Genomic DNA, 19,526 nt, shown 5'->3' on the forward strand with positions numbered 1-19,526 from the left:
CCTCTCAATGAGGAATGACCCAGCCACCAGCCCAGCCTGCCCACACCCACTGCTCTGTCCCCACTGTGGGGGATACAGCTCCTGAGCAGGCTCCAGCTGCTGCCTGCAGCCTCATCACTGCAGGGCAGGTGCCGGGGGACCCAGAGCTGTGAGATGATGTCTGGGTCATAAATATCCCTGGCAGTAAAAATCCAGAGTGGTGGGAAAGGGGGAGGAAGGAGCAGATCCTCTCACTGCCATCAGCCCACAGAACCCTTTCCCTTCAGTGCTGCTCAGCAGGAGAACCTGCAGCTCTGTGGGCAGGGCAGAGCTCTGTCCCCTGGGCAGGGTGAGGGGGGTGACAACCACAGCCTGATGCATTCAGGCACTGCAGATCCACTGGGAAGGACTCATCCCAACACCACTTACACAGGACCAGAGGCTTGTGCTGGAAGCTGTTCCTGTGCTAGCAGAGACCCCTGGAAGGAAACATCCACCGGGAGGAGAGGACCTGGCAGAGCAGCTGTGCTGTGACTGCCTCCAACAGGACCATGGCCAGAGCCACACACAGCAGGGAGGAATCCCAAATGGTCCCAAACCCAGCTCTGGTGGCTCCAAAGGCACACACAACCCTCATGCAGTGCTGCTGGCAGGCCTTGCCCTGCTGCTGCATAGGAAGGTGCTCGTTCAGGGCAGGACACCAAGCCTGGTGGAGGGCCAGGGTGCCACAGGGACAGGATGAAGCTGTGCCTACCAGTCCCACACCACTCTGGGCATCACCACCCAAAGCCCCCTGAAATTTTGAATAAATCCTTTAACTCTGCAGAGATATCAGGGTTTGGATAACTTTTGCATGAAGTTATTTCAACCTGGCTTCAGAGTCTGCCCAGTCACACGCTCACAGTACTCTGCCATGCCCGGGGGGAAGAGAAGGAGCAGCCACCCGAGGCAGGAGGGGTTTGGGCACAGGCAGGAGGGGTTTGGGCACAGAAGAACAGGGCTCCAGGCTGGCAGGCTGCAAGATGCACTTGCAGCACCTCCATTAAATCACAGCAGCTCTGGCTCAGAGCACTCAGCTCTGCCCACCCTTGCAGATGATCTCACCCTGCTCAGGCGCCGCTGCTGCCAGCACTTTCCCCTTCCCAGCCCTTCTGGGGATGGCCAGGAGCAGCCCTTCAGGGTTTGACACTGCCTCTGGCCATGATGGAAGCGCTGGCAGCTGCTCCTGCCCAGCTGCCCTGAGCCTTGTGCTGCTGCTGGGGGTGAGGGGTGTGGGCTGGCCAGGAGAGATCTGCCCCAGGAACCTCTGGGAGAGGGGACAGCCCTGCTCTGCTCATGGCTCAGGAGCACAGCCAAGCAAAGGAACAATCCCAGGGGAGCTGTGGCTCTGGGCCCCTCTGCTCCCTTCCTCCTGCCCCTGCCTCGGGCACTGGGGCCACTCAGTGCCACCAGGAACGGCACCAGGGCTGGCAGCGAGGCCAAGGGGGCCAGGGTTCAGTGACCCAGGGCTCAGGGAGGTGATAAACAGATCAGCACCCAGCCCAGCATCCCATCCAGCCCACAGGCACAGCCCAGCTCCCTGGGGCCTTGGGACGTGTCCTTGCTATGGAGGCTAGAAGCCAACTGATGTGCAGCTGCTCAGCCTGGAGTAGAGAAGGTTCTGGGGAGAACTTAGAACCCCTTCCTGTGTTTAAAGGGGTTCCAGGAGAGCTGGAGAGGGACTTTGGACAAGGGCCTGAAGTGACAGGACAAAGGGAATGGCCTTAAGATGAAGGATGGCAGGGTTAGGTCAGATATTAGGAAAAAATTCTTTACTATAGAGGTGGGCAGGCCCTGGCACACGGTGCCCAGAGCAGCTGTGGCTGCCCCTGGATCCCTGGAAGTGTCCCAGGCCAGGCTGTATGGGGCTGGAGTAACTTGGGATAGTGGAAGGTGTCTCTGTCCACGGCAGACGATTTTAAAGATTCCTTCCAACCCAAACCAGTCTGTAGCTCCATGACTGTTTAAGGAGGGACAGCTTCCTCCAGATTTTAAGTGCACTGGAGCCTGACTCAGAGAGGAAGAGCATCTCTGGTCCCACATCCTCACAGATCCATGGAGCCTTTGGCTGTCCTTAGCAATGAGTTTCCCCAGTCCAGGATGAGAGCTGCTGGTGGAACAGTGGAAGAAGACTTTGTTTTTGTGACCTGGCTGCACGTGCTGCCAGCTGATCCTTTGTCCCTCACTGGGGCAGAATCACCCTCAAGGTTTCTCCCCTCTTTGAGCCCCCTGACAGCACAGTTAGGTGCTCAGAGGGTATGGCCAGGTTCAGGTTGGCCCTCCAGGTCCTGCTGTGCTGTGCTCAGCCTTGGCCAGCCTCTCGTGTTGGTGTGTGGCAGGAAAGGCTCTGGTGAAGCTCCAGTTTTCCTGCACCCTTGGCCATGTCCTGCCCCACAGCAGCAGATGAGCAGAACCCCCTGGAGCAGCTGGCACCCATGGGGCAGCAGGTTCCCAGTCCAAAATGAGAAGACTTTGGCCAGAAACAAAATCAGAAGATACAAAATCCTCCCCTCCTTCCCCATGAAAGAGCTGATCACACTCTAGCTAAACTGCTCAGAGACACAGGGAGGAACGGGGCTGTCCACACTTGTCCCCAAGTATTTGTCACACCCCAGAACCTGGTGCTGGACTGTGCACTGAGGGCCAGGAGATGCCCCAGTGCAAGGAGAAGGGATTTACTGGGACAGGGGGTGCCCAGGAGCAGGGATTGTGGGGGGAGAGCAGGGTGGGGTGCTCGGGGTGAGGAAGAGGAGGCAGGGGGTGGGACAGGAGAGGGGTGACCCCCACTGAAGCAGCCGCAGGTGCCCTCCCAGCCCTGGTTTCAATCAGCCCTCCATCACACACTGTTTGCTTTTGCCGACAGCTCATTTACTCGCACTTGTCAAGCACGTTGTAAATAAGTGAGAGAAACAGCCCTGCCCTTCCTGAGCAAGGCACGGCCAGGAAGGGGCCGGTCCCCCCGCCGCTCATTCCCAGCACCGGAGCCAGCGCTGCCAGGAGGGGCCGGGTCATCCACGCTGCTCCCAGCAGGGCTGGGAAAGCGCTGAGCATCCACCACCGCCCTCGGGAAACAAGGGGAGCACCCGTCCTGGACTCCCAAAGTCCACGCCACCGAGTGTCCGTAATTATTTAGCTTAAGGATAATCTGCATCTCTCAGATACAGCCAGCCATCATCTCCGAGGTAATCTCAGGTCACGGAGCCAGAAGGGAAGAGTAATCAGCCGTTCTGAGTGTGGAAGACACAAAGAAACAAGCAGTGAGAATCAGACGGTGGCAGCAGGTCCGTCACACACAGGGGGGGTTTGCTGTGTGTGGAGCTTTTCCATCACACACAGGGGTTTGCTGTGTATGGAGGTTTACTATCACACACAGGGGTTTGGTGTGTGTGGAGCTTTACTATCACACACAGGGGTTTGCTGTGTGTGGAGCTTTTCCATCACACATAGGGGGTGTTTGCTGTGTGTGGAGCTTTTCCCTGGCAGCCACAGCAGCTGGAGCAGCCCCAGCCCAGTGCCTGCCCTGCCCCTGCTCTCTGCATTTGCCCTCTCTCCCTTCAGCCAGGCTGAATCTCCCCAGCTGGTGCAGCAATGTGAGGGGAGCCCAGCGCTGATGGTCAGCACCCGAGCCAGGGTTAACGCAGTTAAAGCACAAAGCTGCTCCTCTGTAATCTCATTGCCGAGGCTGTGGTTCCTGGCAGCCCCAGACAGCCTCCAGGCTCCTCACAGCCCCAGAGGGGAAGGTTTGCTCCAAGATGGGGATGTGTTTTAGAGGGACTCAGCACAGTCACAGGGCAGGGGCAGCATCCAGAGCAGACCTGGGCACAAGTATGACAGGGGGAAGGCTCTGCAGGTGCAGAAAATCCCCACAGGGCAATTCCTGAGCTGCCGCAGCCACCTGGGTGGGTTTGCAGCTCAGGGGAGTCCAGCCAAGTCTTACAGTGAAAGCAGAGCCCCATTTGCAGCACATCCCTGACACTGACATCGGACACCAGGGACAGACAGCTGGACCACAACAGCCACGCTGTCCCCAGAGCTCCACCTGCCCTGACTCTGGCAGGAAAAGCCCACTGGGAGCAGGGCTGGACCATCACAGCTGCATCCCTCATGGATGTCCCTTCCTCCATCTCCAGAAGCAGATGCTGCATTTGCTCAAGTCCCCCAGAAATCAACAGCTTTGCTCCAAACCCAGCTCTGACAGCAGCACTGCCAACACAGCCCCTGCAGGGCTCATCCTCCTGGCCTGACACCATCCTCCCTGGGGACACTGCCAGGGGCACTGCCAGAGGCACTGCCAGCTCTGCAGAGCCTGGCCCTGAGCCACCTCCCTGCCCTTAGTGCTGCCCTGCCCAGGAGAGCTCAGGGGGGCCTTGAAAAACAGGAGGCACCACCCCAAAGCCCCAAATCTGTCTGATATCTGCACAGCTTGAAGGTTGCAGCCATGGAGGCTCCTGAGGAGCTGCTCTGTGCTCGGACAGTGTCCCTTTTCCTGCCTCCAGCACACAGCTGGCACATGGCACATGGGCTGTGCTGGCCCTTCATCCCCACCCCACAGCAAAGCCCACATCCCCTTGGCCAGACTGTGGCCACAGCAAAATGAGCTGCCTCTTGCTGAGCTGCAGCAGTTTTGAAGGCTTTGCAAATCAGATTCCTGGCCAGGCTGATATTTCCAGCTTAATTTGTCTGTTCACAGAGCACAGACACTGGGCTTTTTCCCTGAATAGCCCTAGTATCAAATGACCGGTACGCCAAGCTAATGGATCAGTTCTCCCTTGCAAGAAGCAGCTGATTTTCCCAGCTCCTGTCTCCCACTGCTCTGGCATCCCCAGAGAGGTCTATCCTGAGAAACCAGCCTGGACACAGCCCCAGCTGCAGCTCTCCCAGCTCAGGCTCCTGCCCAGCCCTGTGTGCCCACCCTGCCCCAAGCACCCTCCCTGTCCCCTCAGGATCTCCTTCCTGCACTTCACTGCTCCTTCTTGCATTTTACACCAGGTTTGCTTTAAAATTGCATCCTGGGCTCTTTACACCTTGCTGGGACAGAAATGATGCTTTAAACTCAATTTACAGTGCCTGGTAGTTGCTGTCACACTCCTTTTCTCCCTCCTGGCCCCACACCCCAGCAGTGGGATTTCCATCAGCTTTGGCAAGCCAAGACAAACCCCCTTTGTCACGACTTTGGAGGGCCCATGATGGCTCTCCACAGCACCCAAAGAACACCCTCCTGGCTACTGAGGCACAGAAAAGCTTTTGAAAGAGATGTGATGTCCTCCGGAGCACTTTTTCACCTGCCCAGTGGCCAGGCTCCTTCCAGAGCTCAGGGAGCAGAGCCCCACACCCTGCCATGGGCTGGGCAGGGCAAACAGCCCCATGCCCTGAAAGCCCCAGAGCCCAGAGCTCCTGCCAGGACGGAGCCCCAAGATGCCCCTTTGAGATGCTCAGATTGGAAATGTCCCTGCACAGCTCCACCCTGGCTGATCCCCAGCCCGAGGCAGGATCACAGCCAGCCCAGCACAGAGCTGGAATCAGTGGGTTCCAGCAGGGCCCAGTGCCAGCCGGGTGCCCCAGGGCCAGCAGAAGTGGCCGAGCTGTCACCTGTGTGCACCAGCGGCCCGGGGCACCCGCAGAGCGGGAGCTCGGCCTGGTAACGAGGTTCTCAGGCTTTGCGCGCTGCTGTTGCTATTTTAGTCTGCCTGAAACGTGCAGGAAAAGGAATCCGGAGGCTGTGTCTCCTGCGGAGCTGTTTGTGCTGACCCACTTTGGGAGCTGCGGAGCCGCAGCCACAGCGCCGGGAGCGGGGCCGGGCAGCGCCGGCCGGGCCGGGCCGGGCCGCGGCGGCGGGAGGAGCCACCGGCCTGGGCCGGCAGGGGACAGCCACCCACACCGGGAGGGGACAGCCACCCACACGGGGACAGCAGGGGACAGCCACCAACATGGGGACAGGGACCCACACGGGGACAGCCACCCGGCCTGGGCCAGCAGGGGACAGCCACCAACATGGGGACAGGGACCCACACGGGGACAGCCACCTGGCCTGGGCCGGCAGGGGACAGGGACTCACACAGGGACGGGGACCCGGCCTGGGCCGGCAGGGGACAGACACCAACACGGGGAGGGGACAGGCACCCACCCACACGGGGTCAGCCACCTAGCCTGGGCCAGCAGGGGACAGGGACTCACACGGGGACAGGGACCCGGCCTGGACCGGCAGGGGACAGGAACCCACACGGGGACAGCACCAACACGGGGACAGGGACCCAGAGGGGGACAGCCACCGGCCTGGGCCGGCAGGGGACAGCCACCAACACAGGGACCCACACAGGGACAGAGAACCACACAGAGACAGCCACCAACACGGGGACAGAGACCCACACGGGGACAGCCACCCGCCCTGGGCCAGCAAGGGACAGCCACCACACGGGGACAGGGACTTACACAGGGACAGGCACTCACATGGGGACAGGCACCCACACAGGGACAGGCACCCACCCACATGGGGACAGGCACCCACACGGGGCAGGAACATGGGCCAGAAGCTGCTCCACCACCCTACACCAGCCAAGGGAGGGATCCGGGCATTTTACCCCCAAAATCTTCATCTGCAGCACTTAAAGCTCCTCAAACATCCCACACAGGGGTTTCTCCTCTCCCACAGCAGTGTCACCCTCCAGGGGTTTCTCCTCTCCCAGAGCAGTGCCACCCTCCAGGGGTTTCTCCTCTCCCACAGCAGTGTCACCCTCCAGGGGTTTCTCCTCTCCCAGAGCAGTGCCACCCTCCAGGGGTTTCTCCTCTCCCACAGCAGTGTTGCTCTCCAGCAATCCAAACCCAGCCCCCAGGACACAACAGGACCCAGCAGAGAGTGCCACTGTCCCACACAGCTCTGTGTGTGGGGCAGCCCTGGCCCCAGAGGAAGTGGTTTAGGGTGTTCACTGCACCCACAGAGGGCAGGCAGAGCCTCAGAGCCCTGCTCACACACATTTCTGTGCCAGAGCTGCTGAGACAGCGCTCCCGGGCCAGGCTGAAGCTCCTCAGTGTGGGAAAAGTGCTGGGGCTGCCTTGCTGGGCATGAAAAACAGCACTGCCCAAACAAGCCCTCTGTGCATGGAGCACATCTGTGGGGTCAGAATCAAACACCTGAGCCCACCCAAGGGCACAGAAGGGGCAAATCTCTGCCCCAGTGCCCCCATCACCACAGCCTTTACATCAGCACCCAGAGATCCCAGCTTGAACCTCTCCCTCTGTTCTCCATCCTGCCCCAGAGGCGAGCTCTCAGAGCAGGCTGGAGCCTCAGCTGTCCAAATATCCAAATGCAGATGCTGGGAGGTGTCAGCCCAGCCTGCCTCAGCTCCAGCCAGCAGATGCAATTGCAGCCACTGCTCCCCAGGCAGGGCAGGAAGCTGCAGACACAGCAGTGCCTGAACACAAACTCCCTGCTCACCTGGCAAACAAAGAGCCTCCTGCACACCCTCCTGGCAGGAGCATCCCTGACAAAGCCCCCCAGAGGCAGAGCCTGCCGTGCTCCAGGCAGGAATCCCCAGCTCCCGTGGCTCTCTTACCTTGCTCTCCGTAGGAGCCGCTGCCGGATGTTGCTGCTTGGTGATGTTCTCAGCCAGACACCAGCAGATCCTCTTCTTCTGCTCCTGGGAGTAAGCCTCCAAACTTAATAAGCACTCCGACTTCTGACGTAAAGGAAACACAGGCAGGGAGAAGGTCATTAGCTGTGTGTCACAGGCCCTGCAAACTCCTCTGTCCCCACACAGCACGGCAGAGCAGGGGACAGCTCTGAGCCCTGTCCTGCGCCCTGGGCACAGGAGAGGCAAAGGCACTGGAGATCAGCTCCCTCCAGGGACAGGGAGAGTGCTGCAGGGGAGCTTCCATGGGCAGAGCACAGGCAGTCCTGCACCCTGTGCCACTGCAGGGGAAACCGAGGGTGGAAATTGCTCTTTGCCATATGCAAACATTAATGAGGCACCAGAGCATGAACTGGTGAGAACGAGAGCCTTTGGGCTGGGTGGGGCTGGGAGGAAGAGCTCAGGGAAGCTCCAGAGCAGCCTCACTGTCCTGCTGCTCACTGAACACCAGGATGAATCTGGGGGTAAACTTCAGAGCAGCCCCCATCCTATTCCTTGTTTAACATCAGGATGAATTTGGGGATAAAATCCAGAGCAGCCTTGCTGTCCTGCTCCTCACTGAACACCAGGATCAATTTGGGGGTACGCTTCACCGCATCCTCCCCATCCTGCTCCTCACTAAACACCAGGATGAATTTGGGGATAAACTCCAGAGCAGCCTCCCCATCCTACTCCTCATGAACACCAGGATCAGAATTTGGGGATAAACTCCAGAGCAGCCTCCCCATCCTGCTCCTCACTGAACAGGATGAATTTGGGAATAAACTTCACAGCATCTTCCCCATCCTGCTCCTCACTGAACAGGATGAATTTGGGAATAAACTTCACAGCATCTTCCCCATCCTGCTCCTCACTGAACACCAGGATCACGATTTAAGGATAAACTTCACAGCATCTTCCCCATCCTGCTCCTCACTGAACACCAGGACCACGATTTAAGGATAAACTTCACAGCATCTTCCCCATCCTGCTCCTCACTGAACACCAGGACCACGATTTAGGGATAAACTTCACAGCAGCCTCCCCATCCTGCTCCTCACTGAACACCAGGATGAACCTGGGGATAAACTTCAGCCTCCCTGTCCTGCTCCTCACCAGGATGAATGTGGGGATGAAGCTCCAGCTCTGGTCACACACTGTCTGTTAGCAACATGCAACAAGGAAGGAATTAAGAGAAATGATGAGAAGTCATCCCAGCTGAGCCCACCTCCTCTTGTGCCCTTCCCTGCACACACCTTCTGTTCCTCTTGGACAGGTTTTCTTTGGGCCAAATCTCACTCACTTAAGGAACTTTTTGACCAAGTCCCTTCAGCAGCTGTCTCCCAGCCCTTCAACTGCTTATCTCTCATGCTAAAAATTAAGCATTATAACATCTGCTGCCTGCTGGGATTTTGCACGTTTCACTTTATAAAGGGTCCAGAAATGCCCAAGGTTGGATCATCTCCTTAAGTGGCCAGAGGGGGAAAAGAAAAAAAAAATCAAAGCACAACTTTAGGACAGACTGCAAAGAAAGGAAAAAGAATCGTTCACTAAGGGCCATAAAAAAGACCTTTCCTTTCCCCCCAGAATTTCCTTCCAGAAGGGCAGGTCCCCAGTAGCTGGTTTTTCCCAGAAAGGTCAGAGAGAACCTGCAGCTTTGTGACTCCAGAGACATAACACAGCCAGAAGGGGAAATGCTCTTTAGTCACACCATTTAAATCAGTGTTTGCATTGGATGGGAATTCATTCATGTTCCATCCAAAATCCCCTGAAGTGGTAAATAAACCAAGCTCCCACATCACCTCCTGGGAAAGAGGGCTCTGGCTCAGTCCTTGCCCCTGCAAGGAGACTTCCATGAAGGAGAAAGTTTGAGCTTTCTTATGCCTGGACATCCCCACACTTATTCCTACAGGTTTTAACACTGAAAATTCCTTCTCAGGCTTCCTGAGCACAATGGGAATGAGCAGAGGTTTGGGATTCAGGGACAGGAAGTGGTGGGGCTCCCCCTTGCCCCCAGATCCTGGGTGGCAGTGATGCTCAGAGCATCCCTGGAGTGTCACAGTGAGTTTTCCCCATCCTGGATGTCCCAGTCTGTCCCAGTCCCACACCAGCAGGTCGCCAGGCTGCACCACTGTGACACCCACTCATCCCTAGGAATCATTCCCACTTTAGAGGGGAGGATGGGCACCCTTTGCTGGGATGGAATCCAGGCTGGCACTCCCCTGCCCCACACCTGTGGTCAGAAGAGAACAAAGCAGGAGCTCAGCAGAGCCCCAAAGCCCTGGGGAGCTGTGAGGAGCCCACCCTGGTGCTGGAATTGCTGCACACCCCCAGCCCTGCCAAGCTCCCGTGGCTCCCCTGCAGCCAGGCTCAAAGCAGCTCCAAGGACATCTCTGTGCCCTGGCTGTGACAGACACAGAGCTCACCTAGCCCAGCCCTGAGCCCCTCCCTGATTCAATTACAGCCCATCTCTTTGATTGAATTTAGCACTCAGCCAGGCTCAGCTCCTGCTGGCTGCTGGGAGCAAAGTGTCCCCTGCTCCCCCTGCTCCCCCTGAGCTGCTGCAGGCTCCCCAGCCTCGGCCACCCAGGAGTGGCACAGCCAGGAGAGCACAATTCCCTCTGCTCCAGAGCTCAGGGAAAGGCAACCAGCCCAAAGTGTGTGCCAGGTACTGTGGGCAAGGCTGAGGGGGCACATGAACAGCCAAAATTGCATTTGTCCAACGTAAATGCACCACAGTGACATTTAACCTCTCCAATGTGCATTTCCCAAGGAAAGAGCTCTGGTTTTCCCTCTCCCATCAACCTGCTTGCCCAAAAGCTTCACCTGGACTGGGGAAAGCCCAGCCTGCAGGGGCTGAGCACCCACAGCTGCTTCCAAACCCAGGCAAAGCCCTTTGGGATGCAGCCAGATGAAGGGTTGGGTGTTATTTGGGATAAAACTCGTGTCCCTGGAGCCTGGTCCAGGCTGGGTGCTGAGCTGCCCACCCAGGGGAGGCTGGGGAGGGCTCAGGGAGCTGTGCCTGCACACGCTGCCCTGGGAGCTGGGAACAGTCTCCCCTGATTGTTTTCCTTCAGGGAGGCTGCTGCTGGCCTGCCAATATTTACAGAGAGAAAACAGGGTTTGATCTCCAGGGCTGGGAAAGGAGGATGCAGATGGTGTGAAGGGGGCCTTTGCCACCAGATAAAGGCAGCGACTGGAGTGGCTGCCAGTGGCTTTCTGCCTGCCTTCCCACAGTGACAAACATGTTATTGCAGGTGCTGTGTGCTCAGGGCAGTCCCAGCTCCCCACACTGCCCGAGGGAGAGCAGCAGAACACAGCAGGTACTGCAGAGAATGGCCCAAGCCAGCACCAGCCCCAGCCAGGCCCTGCCACAGCCAAGGAGAAGTTCCTCCTGCTCCATGGGAACAGCTCCCCCAGGCTGGGACCCAACCCCACAGCAGCCAGGGACAGGTCTGGCCATGCAGAGCTCCTGCCTACCCCAGCAGACAGCACACAAGGAGGGGCTGTGCACTCTGCAGCCCATAAATCATGAGAGGAGCCCCAGAGAATGGCAGGAGCCCCCAGACCCCACACCCCGAGCCCCTGACTGCAGACACCCCTCTGTGCAGGGCCCAGCACACACTGGGGCTCTGTGTGACACTGCAAAGCTGAGACACCACAGGGATGAGGAGCCAGACTCAGTCTGACACCTCTGGTGCCCTGAGCTCAGTGCCCAGCAGAGCCCAGGGCTGTTCTCACACCACTGTCTGTCCTGGCTGAGTGAGGGACACATTCCCAGGCTGGGAGGGAGGGGTGATGTCACACAATCACAGACTGGTTTGAGGTGCAAGGGGCCCTAAAGCCCATCCAGTGCCACCCCTGCCATGGCAGGGACACCTCCCACTGTCCCAGGCTGCTCCCAGCCCTGCCCAGCCTGGCCTTGGGCACTGCCAGGGGTCCAGGGGCAGCCCCAGCTGCTCACAGATGCAGGGATGCTCTGGTGCTCCTTCCCCGGGCTCTGTCCCCAGGCTGGTGGCAGGGTGCTTTGGGGACAGGCTCCCAGCCCAGCCCTGCCCTCCAAGGCTCAGGGTTGGGTCCTGGCCAAGGGCAGCAGAGATCCCAGAGGGGAAGTACCTCGGAAACTGCTCCAGACTACAATGGCTCCAAATCACAGAGCAAACCTTCCCAGGGAGAAACAGCCAGCCCTGGGAATATCCTGTGCACAAAACAGGGCACTGCTGCCTGCTGACTTCATGCTCCACCAACCAAGGGCTGCTGAGAAAGTTCTGTTTGCTCCCTGCTGGGGGAGTGGGGGGGACCAGGGCTCTTCCTGTGCATTTTGGACTGCTGGGCACACTGGTGAGGCCCAAAAAACAAACCCTGGCACTAACAGCAGGGGCCCTGCTAGAGCTAGGATGCCCAAAAGGTGCCAGGGGTGCTGCAGGAGAGGATGTGCATGGAGGTAACACTGGCAGGACACAACAGTCCCTGCATGGCTCTGCTCTGGGTCTTGTTTTTGGGAACACAGATGGTGGCACAGCCTGGGGGTGTGGATGCCACATCCCTGGAAGTGTCCAAGGCCAGGCTGGACAGGACCCTGAACAACCTGACCCAGGGAGAGGCATCCTGGCCATGGCAGGGCTGGAACAAGATGAGCTCTGAGGTCCAGCCCAAACCATTCTGTTACTCTGGGGTTCTCTGTTAAACCTCCAAGAGGAAAATCAGCCTGAAGAACCTTTTCCACCCCCTGTGGAGCAGCCAGTGAGGACACAGGGCTGTTTTCCTGGCCAGGCAGTTGTCTTCACGTGGCTCATCAGGTAAAAGCCTTCCCAGGAACCCTGAGAGGAGCCAGGCACAGAGCTCCCGCTTCAAACACAGCAAACAGAGAGCAGGGCCAGCACCTTCCTGCTCTGCAGACATCCTTTCCTCTCAGAGCTGAGTGGCCCCAGCAGCACCAACCTCACCCACCCAGGGCCAGCACAGCCCCAGAGCTCCCCCAGAGCTTTCCCTGCCTCTTCCCTGGCACAGCCCCATGGGCAGAGAGCTCCAGCCTGTGCAAACAGCACCAGGGCCCTCTGGAATCCTCACCCCGTGCTGTCTGGGTCTTTTAAAAATCTCTCTAGCACTCTAACTGCACCATATTAACTCTTCTTTTTGCCAATACCTGGGAAATTACCCCAAAATTAAAGTTGGGGGGGAAAAACTCCTGGGTTTTTTTTGTTATCTCAACACTCAGGGTCAGGCTGAGCTGTGTGAAGATGCACAAAACCAGGAGAGCAGAGTGTCCCTGTTTATCTGCTCCTCCAGCTGGGACACCAGCACTCCCTGCTCTGCTGAGGAGCCCTGAGCTGGGAGCTGGCAGTGCCCAGGAGCTGGCAGTGCCCAGGCTCTGGGTTGTGCCAGCCTGGGGTTTCTGCCATGGTATCACCCAACATCTGAGCCAAGGAAAGCCCCCAGGCCAAGAGGGGAAGCCCAGGGTCTGTCTGCACAGAGCAGCAGCCTGGCCCCAGCTCCAGAGCCACTGCCATGGTGTCCCAGCTCCAGAGCCACTGCCATGTCCCAGCTCCACAGCCACTGCCATGGGTGTCCCAGCTCCAGAGCCACTGCCATGGGTGTCCCAGCTGCAGAGCCACTGCCATGTCCCAGCTCCAGAGCCACTGCCATGGTGTCCCAGCTCCAGAGCCACTGCCATGGGTGCCCCAGCTCCAGAGCCACTGCCATGTCCCAGCTCCAGAGCCACTGCCATGGGTGCCCCAGCTCCAGAGCCACTGCCATGGTGTCCCAGCTGCAGAGCCACTGCCATGTCCCAGCTCCAGAGCCACTGCCATGGTGTCCCAGTTCCAGAGCCACTGCCATGGGTGTCCCAGCTCCAGAGCCACTGCCATGGGTGTCCCAGCTCCAGTGCCACTGCCATGTCCCAGCTCCAGAGCCACTGCCGTGGTGTCCCAGCTCCAGAGCCACTGCCATGTCCCAGCTCCAGAGCCACTGCCATGGTGTCCCAGCTCCAGAGCCACTGCCATGTCCCAGCTCCAGAGCCACTGCCATGTCCCAGCTCCAGAGCCACTGCCATGTCCCAGCTCCACAGCCACTGCCATGGTGTCCCAGTTCCAGGGACATCCCAGGAGACAGCAGGGCCAGGGGGACATTGCACTGGAACCTGGGGCTGCCGTGGGATGCTGGGTTGGGCAGAGTGGAACACCTCAGCATCTGGGGCAATCTGCACGTGGGCTCATGTCACAGCATCCCCAGAGGGGCTTCTCCACAGGCTGGAACTGCTCTGACCTTGCCTCCCTGCAGCTGCAGCTGGGACTGCTCAGCACCACCCAGACAAATGCAGGGGCTGGGACCTGAGGGCCTTTGGAGGGGGAAAAGCTCAGTTCAGGAATGAGTTCAGCTGCTGCTGTGAGTGTGACATGGCAGAGGGACTCAGTGTCCAGCTCTCAGGGGTGGCTCAAGGCTTGGGGAACCTCTCCAGCATCCCGGAAAGGAGCCATGGAGGAAACAAAGGCAATGCCAGAGAGCAGGAAAGGATTTTTCATTGGGTGACATCTCCTGGCCACCAGCAGCAGAATGGAGCACAGGGAGTCCCCCTTCCCCTGAACAGGATGGGAACAGAGGTGAACAATTCTGTTCTCTCACAATATTCATGTCACAGAAGTGGTGAGAGCAAGGAGTCTCCAGGCTGTCTCTGGCCTGGGAATGATCCCAGCCCCTGCAGCCCTGCCTGAGTGATCCCAGCCCTGCCTGCAGTGCCTCCCCCACAGCCCAGGGGATCCTTCCCCTGTGCAGGACAAGCTGATCACACAGATTACAGCCACAAACCTGACAAGCATCCTCTCCTGTCCTCTTGTGAGTGAGAGGAAACCGAGATACAATTCCAGCAGAGCACACAGCCCATTTCCCACACAAAGGCTCACCTCCACTCCCTTCTCACTGAACAAATTCACAGAATCACAAAATCACAGAAATTCAAGGCTGGAAGAGACCTATAAGATCATCAAGTCCAACCCATCCAAATTCCCCTCAGCTTGGGCTCCTAGCTTTGATGTCACCCCAGCCCTGCCCTTTTGCCCTCTGCCTATCACCAAACCATCTGCCCAAGTGCCCTCTAGGTCTGCCCAGACAGTGCCCAAAATGCTCCTTGCAAACTCTGCTGATGATGTGTCCAGAACAGCCAGCTCCAAATTACCCAGGTGTTTAAAATCTGCCAGAGTGTCCCTGAGACTCGTCCTCGGTGCCATCAGTAAATTGCTTTTCCCAGCATTCAGATTTGCTGTTTGGGGACAGAACCTGGGCTCTCCCTGACTCCTCCCTTTGGGACAATGCCACATCCCAAAGGGCACCCAGAGAGCAGAGAACACCTTGGGAAATGAAAGCTGCTGTGGAATCAGCTGGGCCATGGATGGAGAGAGGCACAGTACACAGGCTACAGCATTCTGTGATCCATTTGTCCAAAGCATCCCCTGGGTACAGCTGAGGGTGGGAACAGGAGCAGGGATGTGCCCACACAGAGCCAGGCTGCTGAGCAGCTGTGGATCCCTGGCAGTGTCCAAGCCCTGCCCAGTGAGTGCCATCCATGGCCATGGCAGGGCTGGGACAAGATGATCTTTAAAGTCCCTCCCAAGCCAAACCAGTGTGGGATTCTCTGATGGCCAAGGTGGGGGACGGTGGCATTTCACTGGCACTTGTCCAGAGGCTCTCCCATGCAGGATGGGCATGTCCAAGGCAAAGCCAGCTCAGGCACAGAGTCACAGCATCAATTTGCTCAGCTCTGGACCAGTGCTCACCACAGCAGCACAAGGAGTTGCTGCTGGAAGGATTTTCTGTTTCCCAAGACAAACTCCTGTGTCTGCAGATGAAAACTTCCAGAGGAAAAAAAAAAAAAGAAAAAGATCAAAATTGCCAGTGCTTTTCAAAGGAAAAACTTACTGAGCTGTTTGGTTTTAAGTCGATTTGGTCTGAACATGTTGGTCTGGAATCAAACACTTGTAACAATGCATTAAACCCCTGACCTGCAGTTTCCTCTCAGCAGGATATTTCCGGAGCAGGGAAGGGTGTGAATGCAGCCCTGGAGCACACTCACAGCTCCACACAGCTCCCTCTGAGGCTGCCCATTCCCAGCAGGCAGCAAACATTCCCTGCTGACAGCTTGTACACGTCCCATGAGGGGTGTGTGTCCTGCAGGGAATGGGGAAAATGCAGACAAACTCCCACATCCCAAATCCTGAGGGGTGCAGAAATGTGGGTCCACACTGAATCCCAGAAACCCAGACTGGTTTGGGTTGGAAAGGACCTTAAAGCTCATCCTATTCCACCCCCTGCCATGGCAGGGACACCTCCCACTGTCCCAGGTTGTTCCAAGCCCCATCCAACACTTGGGCACTGCCAGGGAAGCAGGGGCAGCCACAGCTGCTCTGGGCACCCCTGTGCCAGGTCTTGCAGTGCCCAAATCAGCCAGAGGCTGTCACAGGCAGGGGCTGTTCAGCTTCAGACTGTGCTCTTTGGATTTGAAATCCTGAAAAGAAAGATGGCCCAGGGCAGGCCTCAGTGCTCTGCCAGGAGTTTTTAACATTTCAGCTGGCAAATAGAAAATTAGAGGAGCTGTAATGGCCATAAACTGAAACACCAGGAATTCCACCCAACATGAGGAAGAGCAATTCTCCATGAGGGTGGCAGAGCTCTGGAACAGCTGCCCAGGGAGGGTGTGGGGTGTCGGGTGTCCCTCTCTGGAGACATCCCAAACCCACCTGGACACCTTCCTGTGCCACCTGCTCCAGGTGCCCCTGCCTTGGCTCTTCTGGGACTCTGTGATCCCAGGTACACACTCAGGCATTCCTGAGATGTAAAGGTGCCACCTCCACCTCCAAAATCCTGGCTCATGTCTGTGCTGAGGCCATCACAGCCACCAGAAGGAACCAAACCCCACAGGGGACAGCTGAGTGCAGAGCCTCCCTCTGCTCTCACATCCTTTCCAATCCCATTCTACATTCAGCCTTTCCAGCATGCCAAGTGCCCCTCCAGAACCAGGTCCATGTTCACTCAGGATCTCCAAACCCTGCAGTTCTCACCTTGCAGAGGCTGTAAAACAAACACCCTTCATGCTGGAACCCACAGCAGGCTCTGCAGCTCCTGCTAGCTCTGCCTGCAAACAGCCACACTGCCCAGGGTTCCAACTCTGTGCAGTGATTTATTACACACAATTAGACAGGATGAGCAGCAGAAGCTTTTATTGTGACACTTCCTGAAGGTTGGAATTTTCTCTCTTGTTTATAATAAATTAAGGAACTCACAGGTATTAGAACATACTTTCGTTTTGTAATGTGTCAGATCCAAATGCAAATCTGTGACCTTATGGGTCAGAATATTACTCAGAAACCCTCAAGATGAGCAATAGCAGGAGGCTGCAGCTCAAGGCTTCAGCAGAGAGCTCTTCCTGCAGCAAAGGCAGTGGCAGCCCTGCCCCGTGGGCTCCTCTCAGCTCTCAGCATCACTAAACCCATTAGTGCTCATTGCAGATGATTTGTGGGCAACAAACAGCAGCTCAAGAGCTTCCTCCGACCTCCCAGCCCATCACAGCAGCACAATGGATGTGTCTGCCCAGCCCAGGGCGACAGGAGCCCAGCTGAGAGCGGCCACAAACCCCGCTGGGCCGCCAGCAGCAGGGACAGAGCCAGGAGAGGCTCAGGGCACACAGAGCCAGGGATGGAGCAGGTCACGATGGGGAGAGATCCCTGAGGGTGACACGGCGCCAAAATGCCATGAGAGCTCACACATCCTGCCCCTATCCATCCTCATCCCTTCCAGCTGCCACGGGCTGGGCAGCCAGGATGTCCTGACCCCCCCTCAGGAACCTGAACATGTCCCCAGGGCACAGCCAGCCCCTCAGGGCAATCCCTGTCCCCAGAGCACAGCCAGCCCCTCTGCAGGGCAATCCCTGTCCCCAGGGCACAGCCAGCCCCTCAGGGCAATCCCTGTCCCCAGGGCACAGCCAGCCCCTCTCAAAGGCAATCCCTGTCCCCAGAGCACAGCCAGCCCCTCTCTGGGGCAATCCCTGTCCCCAGGGCACAGCCAGCCCCTCTGCAGGGCAATCCCTGTCCCCAGGGCACAGCCAGCCCCTCTCAAAGGCAATCCCTGTCCCCAGAGCACAGCCAGACCCTCTCAAAGGGAATCCCTGTCCCCAGGGCACAGCCAGCCCCTCTGCAGGGCAATCCCTGTCCCCAGGGCACAGCCAGCCCCTCTCAAAGGGAATCCCTGTCCCCAGAGCACAGCCAGCCCCTCTCAGGGCAATCCCTGTCCCCAGAGCACAGCCAGACCCTCTCAGGGCAATCCCTGTCCCCAGAGCACAGCCAGCCCCTCTGCAGGGCAATCCCTGTCCCCAGGGCACAGCCAGCCCCTCTCAAAGGGAATCCCTGTCCCCAGGGCACAGCCAGACCCTCTCAGGGCAATCCCTGTCCCCAGAGCACAGTTAGCCCACTCTCTGAGGCAATCCCTGTCCCCAGAGCACAGCCAGCCCCTCTCAGGGCAATCCCTGTCCCCAGGGCACAGCCAGACCCTCTCAGGGCAATCCCTGTCCCCAGAGCACAGTTAGCCCACTCTCTGAGGCAATCCCTGTCCCCAGAGCACAGCCAGCCCCTCTCAAAGGGAATCCCTGTCCCCAGGGCACAGCCAGCCCCTCAGGGCAATCCCTGTCCCCAGGGCACAGCCAGACCCTCTGCAGGGCAATCCCTGTCCCCAGAGCACAGCCAGCCCCTCTGCAGGGCAATCCCTGTCCCCAGAGCATAATTAGCCCACTCTCTGGGGCAATCCCTGTCCCCAGAGCACAGCCAGCCCCTCTCAGGGCAATCCCTGTCCCCAGGGCACAGCCAGCCCACTCTCTGGGGCAATCCCTGTCCCCAGGGCACAGCCAGACCCTCAGGGGAGCCCATCCTTGCAGAGGCTGTTCCCACAGCCAGGAAGGAGGCTGAGCTTTTCAGCAGGGCAGAAGAAGGTGCCACAAGCAGAGTGTGGCACCCACTGGATACCAGAGCTGCCAGGTGCTGGGGAGAGCTGCACTGGGATGGCCCAAGGACTGCTGCAAGTGCCACTTTCCAGCCCCAGCCCCAGCCCTCATCTGAGAGCAGGCCCACTGCAAAAATCACCTTATCACACAAATCCAGCCTCCCACCAGGCCAGAGAGGGACCCACAGCCTCCCCACTGACCCCTGCAGTGTTTCTGTGAGAGCCAGCCTGCAGGGACGCCTCTGAGGGGACTGTCCCCTCCCAAGCCTGCTGGTGACACCCCACAGGCCTGTAAGCAAAGATCTGCTCCCAAAATGTGAATGCCAAAAAGAAAAGAGAGATAACCTGAAGGAAATGCTCTTCCTGGCTTCCCTGCAGCAATCAGATGCTGGAATGTTCCCATCCTTTCACTCTCCACCTGGGGCCAAGGGCACAGCCCCTGTGCTGCACATCTGGGGGGTTCCTGCTCTCCTGCCCCATCCCCAGCCCTGCAGCCCTGTCCCCCCTCCCTGTGGCTCCTGGGGAGGTGACCTGCAGCTCACAGGTCACTGCTTCCCAGCAGACACATCTGAGAGAAGTGTGCTGGGAGAGCCCCATGCTGCCCAGGCTCACTGCTGACTCACAGACACATCCCCACCTTGTTCCCCTTTCAAACCCCAATTTCTCATTGCTGGAGAGCCCCAGGGCACCCACAGCTGGCAGGTTCCTGTCCCCTCCACCTTGGAGCCAGCTGCTCCCTCTGGCCAGGACACAGCAGCAGCCTCGTGTTAGGAAGGATGAAAGTTTGACAAGAAAGTCTCACAGATTTGTGTGCTTGGCAGAAAGATTTTTAAATGTAGAATCTGAAGAAGGAATAGAGATGGAAGCAAGTTTTGATATAGAAGAAAAGAATTGCTGAGCCAGTCTCACTGGATAACCAAGGAG

General features: G+C 58.1%; 1 protein-coding gene across 2 annotated transcripts in view; it reads right to left on the minus strand.

The window, feature by feature from the left end:
- Window positions 1-19,526, minus strand: part of RGS3 (regulator of G protein signaling 3) — an 81,563-nt gene that overhangs the window by 20,268 nt on the left and 41,769 nt on the right. For both annotated transcript variants that reach the window (XM_058038003.1, XM_058038005.1), the window contains one exon: window positions 7,569-7,691. In XM_058038003.1, coding sequence (XP_057893986.1) covers window positions 7,569-7,691 — 123 coding nt within the window. The remainder of the gene's footprint in view (window positions 1-7,568; window positions 7,692-19,526) is intronic.

Source organism: Melospiza georgiana, chromosome 20 (genome assembly GCF_028018845.1).
Source record: "Melospiza georgiana isolate bMelGeo1 chromosome 20, bMelGeo1.pri, whole genome shotgun sequence".
Lineage (NCBI taxonomy): Eukaryota > Metazoa > Chordata > Aves > Passeriformes > Passerellidae > Melospiza > Melospiza georgiana.